Source organism: Sciurus carolinensis, chromosome 17 (assembly GCF_902686445.1).
Source record: "Sciurus carolinensis chromosome 17, mSciCar1.2, whole genome shotgun sequence".
Lineage (NCBI taxonomy): Eukaryota > Metazoa > Chordata > Mammalia > Rodentia > Sciuridae > Sciurus > Sciurus carolinensis.
The window spans coordinates 38,250,158-38,264,972 of NC_062229.1; the positions used below are offsets into that span (position 1 = coordinate 38,250,158).

Here is a 14,815-nt window from a genome sequence, read left to right on the forward strand (position 1 = left end):
CATACCTGGGAAATGTCCTAAGGATACCTATTGATCTCTACCACTGGCCTAAAGGATTAAATCAGGAAGGAGGAAAGAAAGTAAGAGCAAAATCTCCAATGCAAGAAAGCTCTAAACATTTTAAAAGGATAATAAGACAAAAGAGTTGCCATTTTAGTTGGTGGGAATGGGTTTAATACAATTCCATGTACCCAGCTTTTGAAGAAACATTAATGTATTGAACTTCTGGCTGTGGATGAAATCTAGCATCAGTTGCCCCGAGTCACTCATTGATGAATAAGCAGACAAGAAGTGACATGCTGGCAAACCCTGGGTGAAGCCTGACAACCAGCTTGCCTTAGGACTCAGCTATCACTTTCAGACTGTGGCTTCCACTCTCTTAAAGGACATTTAGTTTAGGACGTTTGTTGTTTCTTTGTTGTAAAGATGCTCAGTAGTGAAAGAGACAGCATAAACCCTGTATGTAATCTCTTAAGTTGAGCATCTTTAAAATTGAATAATGTGTAGTTTTCAGAGAAATAATAGTTATCTCAGTGTTTCAAAAACAAACAAAAGTGTTAGTCCTCCCTTTAGGTATAATATCCCTGTGCTCATAAAAATCAAGAGAACGTGCAATTATAGAGAGTAAAATCCAGACAAAATCATTCCAGGTTGTTAGAATTCAGCCCTTAAGTCGGAGGAAGAGAGCAAGGTAGATAGGTGTCTTTCTAGGGAGGCTGATTTTGTGATTTTGGGGTACACTTTTGAATTACCTTGTGAAAATCATACGGATCATTTATGGTATATGCATTTTTCTTTGTGATATTATTATATTCCAGTTAAAAGTAAAAGCAAAATCCAAATAAACAAAGAAGTCAATCACAAGGCAGTCGGGGACAGAGAAAGTATGGTGGCAGAAAAAGTGGCAAATATAACCACACACACACACATTTACAACCATTATCTCATGCTCTTTAGACTTTTTCAGATTCTGTAATGGCAAGAATTCATTAACATTTTGCTGGTAATGATCATTTGTCTTGGAAATATTTCTTTGGTGCAACTTGCTTATTGGTATGGTCCCATACACTTCTTGGGATAAACTTACCTTATGGATTTGAGTCTGCCCTTGGTTCTCCACTCCAGTTTGTAGCTGATGGGTAGAATAGTCTCGAATTGCTACCACCTGCCTCCTTCCATCAGGCGTTCCCTTTAGATTAGATGCCACTATGTTGAAGGTTTCAAGAAGGCAGAAGGGATGGTGATGGGATGATGATATAGGATTATCCTCCAAATTGGGGGTGAATGGAGCTCAACTATCAACTGAGTCTCTGTGCTTTCTTATTCTAGTGGCTTGGGGCCTGGTAATTTTAAGCCTGGCATTTTTGTCCTCTGCAATCTGGGCAATGTTGCAAAATAGCTACTGGTTACCTTGGCTCATTTAATTTCTTGCCTCCTTTTATCTTCTCAGGAACTTACCCTAACTTTAATGCTCAGGAGTTACCCTTGTAAGAATATTTGTGCTTTAAAGGAAAATTTCAGAACTTAAAATGATGCCTAGAATTTGATTGTCTTTTCAATTTTTGTGCATTATGTGCATTGCCTCTTTTCTCCTCATAAATACTCTGATAAATTGGCCATGGTGGTGCCTGCCAATAATCCCGGTGACTTGGGAGGCTGAGGCAGGAGAATTACAATTTTGAGACCAGCCTCAGCAATTTAGAAAGACCCTAAGAAAATTAGTGAAACCCTGTCTCAAAATAAAACCATAAAAAAAGCTGGGGATGTAATTCAGTGGAAAAGTGGCCCTGGGTTCAATCCCCAGTGCCCAAAAGAATAAATACTCTGATAAATTCTTTTATTTATATATGCATTTTGATAAAGAAGCTAAAGTTTAGGGAGAAAAAAACTGTTTCTCAGATGGTATGTCTAGTTAGAATCCAAGAGCTTTCCACTGCTTCCGAAGCACTTCTTCCACTATTTTATGGTCTACCTTTAAGAATAAAATTATGAGGATAAAATATCAGGTAAAAGAAAAGTTATTTGGGGCTATGCATTCCTTCAAATCATATCAATGGATCCAGCACTATTAGGAGGAACATTTTTGGCATTTATACCTAGCATGTCCTAAATTTAGATCCTGTCTGCACTATGAAAACCTGGCCAAGTCATATAACTTTCCACAGACCCACTTCCAAAATGTTAAAAATGTGGCCAGCACTGTACCTGGGGTGATTGTGGAAAGATCAGTGGTAAGTCATAGTTCCTACCAGAGCTCTGGCCAGCCAAGAATGGCAGATTTCACTCACTCCTTTGGTTTAAGGTCCCAGATGATTTAAGAAAAGGAAAGGAGTCACTCTACTAAGAGGAAGAAGTAGGAAATAGATCCTAGCTGACCCTCTAGGTATCTTGATGAGCCATGACTGCTTTCTGACCAGGCAGTTTTTACATCTACTTTGTATCAAACCACAAAAGAGCTAAACATATTGTCCCACAAATTCCCTGATCTTATTCATGCTAAAATGTTGTCCTAAGTCAGTACTTACTTGACTGTGACATCTTTGTAAACAAGATCCTTGTCTACTCTGTTGACTAAAACGTGTGGAGTGTCCACCTGGTGGACACTGTTAAGTGAAGGCATCAGTGGAAAGTTATGCCTCTCTACCTTGATAGACCCTTTCCTTCCAGAACAAATCAAAGACAGGCTCAAATCAAGAAAAGATGGGAAAGGCAAGTTATTTCTTGGATGGAAAATGTGAATTGTGCTGTGTTTCTGTGACCAGTTATCCTGTGCTACAGGAACGAAGGATCCCGGCACAATGAAGGTGAACTGTTTGAAAAAAAAAAAAATGTTGATGATTAAAAAAACAAAACCAACAGAAGGTGCCTTCCATACTGGCATTGACCAGAGTCATTTCAGAAGAAGAAAACTTTGGAACTAGGGATTTGAGAAAACGAATCTGTTTTTGAAATACACTCCAGTCCTTTCTAAGTGTGGGACCCTGGGTTCACTCCAAGCCTCATTGAAGAAGTGGGGGCAGGGCCAGTGGCAGTACCTACCTTAGAGCATTCTCGTGAAGGTCGTGTGAATTCAAGTCTGTGGAAATTCAAGCTGGAATAGTGCCTGGCAGAGTCGGGGCACAGTTAATGATGACCTTGCTCCCACAGCCCTGTCTCACAGTGCTAATTCCCTTTGGAAACTCAGAAACTGGGAGGTGGGTTTGGAATCCACAAGAGACTAATATGGCAGTACCACCTGGCAACCACTTTATTATGATAATAGCTTACAACTTCCACTAAGGGTTGGAGAAAAATCCTGGGAGAGAGGCTGCCTTCTCAGTTTCCGAGGATTTAAATGAAAGTACAGTCTTTTAGCTTAATTAGAGACTTTTAAAAATCAATTTCAAAGAAAAAATTGTTTTAAATCTCCTGAGATTAAATTTAAGTGCCATTAGATTTCACTTTACTATGTTTAGAAAGCAACTACATGTTATCTTCATCAGTACTTCTTGAAAAAAAAAAAAAAAGCATCACGGAACATGAAACTTATTGGAACTCTTGAAATTTGACAAAGCAGTCAGTTCTTACAAAAAATAAATTACAAAACATTAAAAAATAGAGATATTAGGACAGAAAATTATGATTATTTATGCATGAGGTACAGCATACTAAATTAATTTCATTTCTTCGTTCTCTAGTTTTCTTCTTCTCTAGATCTTGAAATCGAGGACTTTAAACATGTGAATACGTTTCAGGAAATTCTTCCCAAATACCTTGAAATAAGAAAGAAAATTTGTGTGCATGTGGTGTGTGGTGTAATTTCCTTAGAAGTCCTAAACACACAACAAACAATAAAGAACTATTGTTCTAAACAAACTATAATGGAAAATGGGTGCTAAAGCCTGAATATGTGCATCTTCAAATTTCATATTGAAACCTAACTCCCAAGATGATGGAATAGATTAAGTCATGAGGGTACAACCCTCATGGTTGGAGTTAGTGCCCCCAAAAAACAGGCCTCAGTCATGTGAGGACACGTAAAAGGCACCACCAAACAACACATACGTTGGCAGTTTAATCTTGGATTTTCCAGGATTCGGAACTATGAATAATAAATTTCTGTTATTTGTAAATTACCCAGTCTAAGTTTTTTTGTTATAGCAATGGAAACAGATTTCTCATGTATATTTAATGGATCAGAAATACATAGTGCTTTCTTGGTCTATCTTTTTTATATTTTTGTTCATATTCACATGCTTCCTCAATTTATCTCTTATCTTCCTTTGCCTATTTAATAAATCATGCATTTTATTCATTCCATTTGTTTTCCTGTTTTCTATGAAAGAATATTCCTGATCAATACAGCAAAGAGCATTACAGCATGGAATAGTTTTTGGTCTTTGAATGTGAGCTCCAAGATAACTTGGATAATTCTTGATCAGAGAAATATTGGTCATAATTATTTGTTTACTGTAGTCACCCAGAGGTTGAGAAATGGACGCTTCTTAACTTGGTTAGCCTCGAGTTTAATCCTCACAGGAATATAAACCATGGATGTCAAATGTCTAATTGTTATATGGATATCTTGATCCCTTGTGGCCTTCACACAAGACATACCAAGTAGCTGCTAGATATTAGGCTTATTTGGAGATAGGAGTTGGGTGGTTTCTGAACCCCTTGGCATAAGAAGTAGGAATCGCTGGGAGGCAAGAAAAGACCTAAGAGAACTATGGTACTCTCTTTGAAGTCCCCACACAGTGATTTTCTCAGGTCCTCTTCCTTGAATAGAATGCTCCTTCCTGTTTCACTTTTTGTTACTGGGGATGACCCTTTACTGGAGGAATTCCAGTAGTATACCCAGTTATATACAAACAGCCCCTCACACCAGCCCCACCCACCAACTGGTTTCTGGAAGAGTGTAGACAAACACTTGATTGATTTTATTGTCATTTTTTATTGAAAGCTTCATCAAAGAAAACAGAAATTTAAACCTAACATCCACTGATCTACAGAAAGCCCAAGGAATAGGGGAAATGGTATTTCATTGGACTGTGGTACAGATGAAAAAATTAAAAATAAAACCAGAAACACCACAGAATTACAGAACTTTCCTCGACAGTCAGAGACAGCAGTACAAAAAAAAAAATAAAAATAAATGCTCTGAAATAAAGTTTAAAACTGAACGATGTTTCAGAAGTTCCATGATGTTGAATATGGCCTAAAATAAGGGTTTTAAAAAGAAGCTGTGTCCTATTTTTCTTAGAAACTGAATATGTCATAACTAGTACTTTTGCACATTTTTCTTAAAATTAAGATTCCAATTATATTCTTCCTTTTAAATAAAGGGAAGCATTTATTTCCAGAGTGAAGAAAACTTTTCCAAGTATCTCTTTGAAATAATCATCACAGTTCCTAAAAGGTATAGAATAACTCCTTTCTTCTTCTTTTTTTTCTTTTTCTTTATTTTTCTTTTTCTTTTTTTTTCTTTTTTTTTGTGTGTGTGTGTGTATGAAGAAATAACACATTTTGGGGAGGAGGACAGAGCATCTTTCTTAATCATCTAAGACTGAGGTGTCAAGGACAAAGTATAACACTAATGTTAAACTTTGAACTTATTTCAATGTGATCATAAAAATATCCACTGGAGTGTCAAAGTCATTCAGCCTTGATATAGTAATGCAAAGAAAAAAAATGCATTTTTTTTCCTTTTCTTTTTGGTCAAAGACTTAAAATATGAATAAGAGTGTATATTTAACCAAGAGTTACTATTATATTATCATAACAGAAATTGTGTTGATCTTTTCTACTGGTCGAAATTTCAGTAGAGTAAATGAAACACAAACAGACTTCTTTCAAGGGAAGCCAATTTCTTTACCACTGCTTTTTTTTTTCATTTTTATTCTGCAAGAATACAGCCAACTCTCAATTGTTTGTGGTGAATGGAAAAAGAACATTATGAATTTTCAAAATCCACAGTTTGTGTATAATGTACTAACATTAATTTTGCCAATGATTTCTTTCAAACACCTTCCATAACACAAAATTTAAGAAGAAATAAAGTAGACAGATTTGAATTTTATTTCCAATGGTATCTTTTTCCACCCTCAGGGTGAAATAATAATGAAAGGAAACAGAACCCAAGGCCTAATCCTTGAGAAGAAAAGACAAAACACATCCACAAAGTAGATAATTAGCCCTTCAAAAATTGAGAGTGATTGTATTTCTGCAAAATGCAGAAACTGGGGCAGTATTAAGAAAAGCTCAAGTGTGACTCAGTGGCCTTGGGGTTCCTCCTGCAGACGACAAACTTCATCCCACCAGTGTTTTTGCTTGAAAGCTTCCTGAATGTAAGAAGTGTTTCTTGATCCAGTAAGGTATTTTCCCTCCCAGAAATACAAAGAAGCAAATATTGAGAAGCCAAACATCCCCTTCTTGTGATAGTGAACATCTCCATGTTGGGGTATAAAACCAAAGATAAGAGATCATTAATCTGAGGTGAACTCCCCTCTCCCACATCATAAAAGGTCTTTGGGAACCCCTGGGTATTTAGTTGTCATACTTTCCTGAACTCCATGCAACACACACATATTGTTGTCATGACCAATCACATGTGGATTAAGGGACCAATTTTGTATTTTAAAAAGTTTGGTAAGAAGTGTTAATCTTGAGTCAGACCCAACTGTCTTCCAATGCCACAGCAGATATCATTTATAAAGCAAATGGATTCGTTAACGAAATTCATTATCGCTTTGCCACAGGAAGGGTATATTGTACAGAATCTATGAGCCTTCCTTAAATTCTGTCAATCCCTCAGATTGAAATGAGAAGCTGTCAGTTCCATTGGACTCAAAATTTTCAAGCATGCCAGCCACATAACAGGAAAAACAAAGTCTCATCCTTTCTACTCTACTGTAGTCAAAATAAAATATTCCATGATGTGTTACTAAAGTACTACAACATGATTCCTCAAATCCACTGAATGTTTTTATTCATGTATACGAATATGGCCCCTTTGCTTGATTTGAAATCATATAAAAAACATTGATCACTGAAACTACTTAAGAAATTTTCTCTGCTTATCAGCTCAACTCTGCACTCAAGAATGAAACTGATTTGTCAAATGCATTTTTAGTGTATTAATATCATAATCATTCTAGACAGACCATTGTAACTTCTTTTTAATCATGAAGAAATTCACAAGGGTCCTATTTCAATAAAATTTCCCTTTCCATCAATAGAGATTTTAGGCCAGTGCAAAAGTAATTAGGTATATAATAGGCTCCCTAATTATTTTGATTATTATTATTATTAAAAAAAAATTCTGGGGTGGAGGGACAAAATGAAGTCCTTCTTTTGGTCATACATGAGCTGAAAGTGATTTTAAAGCAGTTTGGCAATGGGGCCCATGATGTATTTTGTTGGCATAGTGAAATAATGCAAACTGTCTGCTCCATCAGCTTTCTTCAGCTCTCAGCCTTGCATTTCTAATGGAAATGCTTTTAAAACCAAGTAGTTTTGCATTACAAGGAGTGGAAGTGAGTCGTATGCTTTCAAAGGTGGCAGTTCTGTTAAAGTCACAAGAATTAATTCAAGTGAAATATGGAGACAATATTTTCAACTGCTGAAATTTACCAAGAAAACAAACTAATTCTAGCCAAATTGAAAACAGGTGGAGGATTTTTCTTTTGAATATTTCGTGACTTTCTAATATTCAAAACATGTCAACGTTCAGGACAAGCAGTCCTCAGCACCTGCTCCTGTGACTTTAGTTCTCTTGGGCTCCATTAGTTGTCCTTAGAAGACAATGGCCATGCACTGTGAAAGTCCAGTTACTACACACATTGCTTCTCCTAACAACACCTTGTTGTCATTAGAAGAAACCCATTCTTCCACTGATGATATAACCAAGTTTAGATGAGACAGTGTTTGTCTTATATGGATTGTGGCTTTAATTTGTTTCCTAACGTGTAGGCTAAGTCTTGGCAACTGTAGTCATAAAGAACAATTCTAGACATCTCAATAAATACTTGAAAATCTGGTGAATCAGAATACTTGGAAAATTAACTTCAACTTAAAAAAGTTATAGTCTTAAACAGTACCAAAATCACCATACTATATACTGTGGACTAGATTAGGATGCTGATATCCACATACATTGAACACATATTTTGGTTTTCTTTCTTTTTCATACAGAGTAGCACTGCTTACCTGTGGATGCCCCGCCCCCACCCACCAGCCCCAAACTGGACACTTGGAAACAGTTCTTAGGTAAGATGACAGAAAAAGGGGGCAAATTATTTGAACATGTACATTTCTTCTTCTTCTATTTTTTTTTTTTTTTTTTTTTGGTTTGTAATTTTGTAGAATGCCATGACATAAACAATCTAAACACAAAACATACATGGACACATAAAATGACAGGTAATTTCCTTTTGCCTGAAGTGGCTTAAAAAAATTGAGATTACTGAAATTTCGTAGTTGAAAAAAATGTTTCTGAATGTATAAATAAAGCAGCAGTTTTGAATAGAAACAGGAAGTTACCTAGGCACATTCATCAGCCACATGGTAGCTACCTCTTTAGCCTCATCATTGATTGTGTAAATGAGACTTTCTTTGTATCACATTAATATAGGTTTTTGGTATTTTTTTTTTTTACATAAACAAAGGAAAGCATGTTGGTTTCATATTCAAATGAATTATGCCTAGGATAATCCTTATTTATACAAAGAATTCAGAGAGTGAAAAGGAGGAACAGAAAATACAGTTTCCAAACATGTTTTCTTATACCTCCTGTAACTTGGGGGCCCACTTTTCAAAGACCAGACTTAAGTGCCACTTTTGCAATACAAGGGAAGCTGAAGGATACCAAAGATTGTGTCATTCTAGAATTCTCTCTAAAGCATGGAAAACCATCAGGAAGGGTGTGACCAGTTGAATTTCTCTGTATCACATGTGACATTTTCTTGGATACACTTTTACTACTAGTTTGCAGAGATAGGGAGTCATTCTTTAGGTTTGAGCTTCCAATTTCTGGGGTTGCAAATAAGAGAACCAGGGTCCATTTAAATAGTGAAAAAAAAATATGGCAATTTTTTGAGTCCCCCTCCTTACCCATACTGCTCTAACAGGAATAAGATTTACATTTTGAATTTTTTAGTTTTAAAAAGCCTACCCTGTTTTCTTCTATAGTGTACTTTATGCATTTCCTTCTTCCTTATGGACTAAGTCAGATCTCTGTGACTTTAGTTTGCTAAAAGCTTTTCACCTATTTGATTAAAATGATTCATTCGCAAAGCAATTTTACCAATTAGTTCAATTAGCAAAATTCCATTCTACTGTCTTTAATTTTAGATAAGACTGTATAAGTTGAACATGGACTTGATGAATCAAAAGTGCAAAGATGTTTTCTAGGTAAGTCAATTTAATTTTAAATGAACTTTTGCATCATTCTTAATGCATGTATCTCCTTTGGCTTTTTTCATTGATTAAACCTAATTCTTTTGGTTCTTATTGATATAAATCATACAATTTCTTGATTGTCAACTAGCATTTTCATAACTTCCCTAAATTCCATTAAGAGAACTCTCAATCTTACTAGTCCTGCTTGCCTCGGATAATTAAACCGAAATGAAAGGTCTGTTTTGTCTTTCTTTCTGGCAACACCAAGATATGAAAACACAATCAAAAGAGGCAAAAAGAAGATACCCCCTCCTCAATTGCAGAATCAAGGTGGCTAGTCACGGTGTAGATGATGACAAAAGACTGAAGTGAGAAGACAAAACCAGGAGGTGCTAGAATTTAGAAGGAAGACTATTACGAACATGAGACCTTTTCAGGAGACCACTCACCATTGCACACAACATCACTCAGCTTTTCTGACAAGTGATCTTTCAGATCATGTTCAGGAAGCATCTTTAGTTCAAAACTCATATAAAGAAATTCCAACCTGTTAAACAAGTGTCTCGGCTTATTGGTGGCCATCAGCAACAGGTTTGAAGAGAGTTAGCAAGGAATCAGAAAAGCTCACAGGATTTAAAGCTGCTTGATTCTGTCAATTGGTACCCAGAACTTTCCTTGCTATAACTGTTGAACACAGCAGGTACAAGCTTCTACTATCAACAAATAGACTTAAAAACAAAACAAAACAAACAAACAAAAAAAAAAATTTTTTTTTTCCTTTTGCAGTATGTAAAACACCAGTGGAAGGTTTTTTAAACAAATGACAAAGTAAGAACTGGTCCGGCCATGTAGGTCAAATAAAAATTTAAAAACAAAACAGAATTTACAACCTCTACCCTCTGGACTGTAATAGGGTGTCACTTCATCTTTGGTATAAAATAGGCCATCCATAGGCTGAATTTGATCACAACTAGGAAAGACTACAGAAATTGTCAACAATTTCTCTATCTATTGCTTTTTTTGTTTTTTGCACTTTTTTTGACCATAAGCTCCTATCTACTTAAGTTTTTTTTTTTTTAATGCTCTTAAGCTAGGTTTTGCAATGTGACAAGCAAAGCTGACTAAAAACTTTGTAAAGCTCATAAAAAAGACTGCAGATAAAAAGCACTAATGCTTTTGCTAGCAATCACGCTTTGTAAATAAAAAAAATCTGCATTCTGCCCCCCAAACACGCATTATTTCTAATGCAGTTGTTTTTAAACCAACATTAATAACTTTACCGTAAAATGTTTTAGCCTTCTAGAATGATTTGTGTCAACACGTAAGACAAAGTTCATGAAAAGTCCCAGCATTTCCCAATTCTTGCAGTTGCCATGGTTTCTTTTATCAACAAATTTTCTTCAAATGAAGAAAAAAACATTTTCTTTTAAACTGTACAGTTTTTTTTTTCACCCTAAAAACTCATAGTCTCAAACTTCTGTACCAGTTAAAGCTGGTACAATATTTCCATTTTTCTTGATTTTTTTTTTTAACAAGACGTTGACAGCTTGCCTTGAGAGCCTTTGACGTCCTTAAAATTAAGGCAATTAAGATTCAAGATAAACCTTACCTACATATTTCTAAAAAAAATAATAATAAAATAAAAAACCTCACTAGGTTTAAACAAGAAAGGAAAAGGAGAGAAAGTAGCTTAGTTACTGAGCAAGACAATTTGTTCCAATTCTGTTTGCCCACCTCTTGACATCAGGTTTTCTGTTTTTTGTTTTTGTTTTTTTTTTTTTAAAAAAAGAATCTATCTACACTTTCAGGTAAATTCTGAATTTAAATGTTCTTCTAGATAAAACATCAACCTTTGATGTTTAACTCTCTCTTCTTGGGATTTTTTTTTTCTTTAATTATAAAAAAAGGATGGCAAAAATAAACTGTCAGACCACATGAAGGAACCATTTGCACAGCACATAAAATCTTTGTTTTCACTGAGTAAAGTATAAAATTAAAAAAAAAAAAAAAAAGCCTTCCATTGACGCCTGTGCAAACTGGAAGCCAACTAACTTCTTGTTCAATGAAGTTTCTTCATTCAAGGCAAAGTTTCAGATGAACATTCTTCAGTTCTGTTTATGGTCTGTGAAAACAAGTGAATAAGAGTGACTGTTATATCAAAGCAGCTTTGCAACTGTCTTCTGTGCTCTTTTCTAGTGAGGGTTTTAAAAGATATCAAGCTCTTTCAAGAGAACATGGTCAAGAAAAAAATTTGAAAAGCATTTTTAGCCTATGAAATTGTCAAATGCTACCAATTTCACATAAATATATGCTCAAGTTAGAGAATTTGTTCATATTAAGAATCTAGGTAAATAGACCAAGAATATCTTTGGGTTCTAAAGCAATAAATATAATAAATAATCATTGAATAGGGCCCAAAGAGATATCAATCCTGATATGGTCTGGATACGGTCTGAGCATGTCCCCCAAGCATTCATGTTTTGGAATCTCCATCTTCAGTGTGGAAACGTGAGAGGTAAGGTGGGAACTTGAAGACATGAAGTTTAGTGGCAGGCCATAGTGTGTGTGCCTTTGAGGGGATTGAAGTTCTCTGGGGATCCTGAGATAGTTGTTGAGGGAGCAAGGTGTTAGAAAAGAGGAAACCTCATTCCACCCTATTTTCTTCTTCTCTCATCATGTGATCTTTTTAACACTCCCACCATGATGCCTTCTGCCAAGGGGACTATTATAAGAGGTCATAGAGATGGGATTGTTCAATTTTGGTCTTTCAGTCTCCAAAACTGTGAACTAAATAAACATCTTTTCTTTATACATTATCCAGCTTTAGTAAATGTGATATAGCAACAGAAAACAGGTGAATACAACTCTCTCTGAGTGCAGGTCACATTTAAATGAAGGTCTTTTTCCTCAGGGTACAGTTGACAGCAAGAAGCTCTGCAGGTTCTTTTCATACCCAGTGGCTTCATTTAGTAAAAAGGGTTGTTAGGTATAGGAACACAGGTTGTTTACTACACAAGATGCATGGTTGAGGGAAGGGGGCTAAGTTTCAGCCAACTGTCTTCTCCCAGATCTATATAATCTGATATGGCAAGTGGATGGACCTTATTGAAATTCACATAATGTCCTCAACGGTGTTTTAAACTGGATAATATCTTGCCTGAAATGGCCTCAAAAGGTCTCTTTTCCCTAATTTGCATAAAGCTATCATGTGAGCCAGTTGTGGCTTTTAGGGACCTAATTAATTTGTTCCTAGAATCATGTAAAAAAAGCAACTAATTGACATAGTGAATATTTCAATTTTTTACCAATAGTTTAAGTCTCTGAGGATACATCATTCCCCACTCCCCATCCCTGGTTATATGAAAAGGTGGGATTTCTTCTAAGAAAGAATGCAATTAGAATCCTCATAATAGCAACAATAAAGGAAATTTTATTAGTGGTAGTTATGAAATCCCTGGTCAATGTCTTAGCTCTCTTTCTCCTTTGAAAACTGTAGGCGGACTCCATTTATTTCTAAAATCTATCTTTCTGTGAGAACAAACAATTTTATTTCCTTGTTTTTGTCTGTTCTTTATTCCCATTCCCATTTTCCACTGTAAAATAAAGAGAAAAATCCTCAAACACCATGAATGTCTATAATAAGCAGCTCCATGAATGTTGTCTTACTCAGTGGGGGAGTAAAACACCCTCTCTGCTCAAGTCCTCAATATGCACTAATCTCAGAGGCATGGGCATTTCAGAGTTAAGCTGAGCATGATGGCACATGCCTGTAATCCCACTGACTCCACTCAACTCGGGAGGCTGAGACAGGATGATTGCAAGTTCAAGGTCAGCCTTAGCAACTTAGTGAGATACTGTCTTAGAATAATTGGGTACAATGAATAAAAAAAAAAATCAACAAAATAAGGAAGGCCAGGGATGTAGCTCAGTGGTAAAATGCTCCCTAGTACCCACCCCCCGCTGAAACACACACACACACACACACACACACACACACACACGTGTATACTCTATATAAAATGAGTTAAGCTGGAACTGCTTCTAAATTTTAGAACTTTGTACAATAATTCCCCATAGTATCCTCCCATAATTTGCTTTGTCCTTAAAGGGTCCTCATTGCTATATGAAAACAAAGGAGGAAAAATAAATGGCTGTAATTGACACATTCATGGTTCCTAGCTGAAGTTGAAAGGAAAAGGCTGTTTCTGTTGAACAGAATTAAATTTACTTCTCTCCACCCCCTCTTCCTTAGATGAAGTGTGAATGTGTACAGTTACACAGTGCTTATGGGTCGCACCGATATTAATAAAACATAGAAGTATTCTAAATTTTTCAAGTCCCTAATCATTAGTATAGAGAACATTTTAAGTTGGACACTGGGAGCAGCAAGAAAGTAAGTTGAAACTTAAAATAATTAATATGAAAAAGATGAGTTTTGAAAACTGTTTGCAAACTGTAAAGCACTGGACACAGAATGTTGTGTGACTCATGAGTATAATTCACACTTCATCACTAGACTGACCATTTTTAGGAATTTGGTACTCACATAGTTCCATTAGCCAGAGAATAGTCGAAGTATAAAAAGAAAATGCAATACGATTTTTTAATGTCCGAGTGGATATTTGTGGGCTAGGAGTTGGACCAAGTTTAAAAATGTAGACTCATTTTGAGCCCTCTCATCAATACCCTCTCCAGAAAAGACAAAAACACAAACAAAAATCAAAATACAGACCAAAAGAAACAAACAAAAAAAAAATAGTTGATAGGTTGGGGAAAAAGCAAACCATAATTTCTGAAAGCGAGAATTTAGTATTTAATAAGTCTACTGATTCAGTATTTCCAAGAGTAATTTCTCACAGACTAGTTTCATGTGATGCTATGTAAAAAGAAGTATTTTGTGGTCCAGTGTTTGGAGAAAACTTAAACACTAAATTCCCAATACTGGACAGTCCACAGGTAAACTAAACAAATGGCTAAAGCACAAAGAGGTTATCAGTGCAAATTTTTTTTAAACAACACAATGCTTTAAATTACTATCAAAATAATCAACATGTAGACGATTGAAATTTTGTTAAACTTCTTAAAATTAAACATTAAAAAAAAACTTGGAATTCCATAGAAGGAAGGTGACATGCACTGTAATATTTCAGGAAATAAAATGTTGGAAGTATTTATCTTGTCCTCGATATTGGGGATTGAACCCAAGGGTGCTCTATCACTGAATTATATCCCCAATCCTTTTTATTTTTATTCTGAGATGGGATCTTGCTAAATTGCCCAGGCTGACCTGAACTTGAGATCCTCCTGCTTCAGTCTCCTAAGTAACAGGGATTTATGGGCATGGGCCACCAGGTCCAGCTCATTAGTACTGTATTTTAATGACTTTGGAGAGAGCTGTACTTAAGGAAAGCATTTGGCTTTGTTTAAAGTAGTGTAT

General features: G+C 35.7%; 1 protein-coding gene across 4 annotated transcripts in view; it reads right to left on the reverse strand.

Moving 5' to 3' along the window:
- Nucleotides 1–4,913: 4,913 nt before the first annotated feature.
- Nucleotides 4,914–14,815, reverse strand: part of Rbms3 (RNA binding motif single stranded interacting protein 3) — a 662,520-nt gene continuing 652,618 nt past the window's right edge. For all 4 annotated transcript variants that reach the window (XM_047530655.1, XM_047530658.1, XM_047530657.1 and 1 more), the window contains one exon: nucleotides 4,914–11,500. In XM_047530655.1, coding sequence (XP_047386611.1) covers nucleotides 11,494–11,500 — 7 coding nt within the window. In that variant the 3' untranslated portion in view covers nucleotides 4,914–11,493. The remainder of the gene's footprint in view (nucleotides 11,501–14,815) is intronic.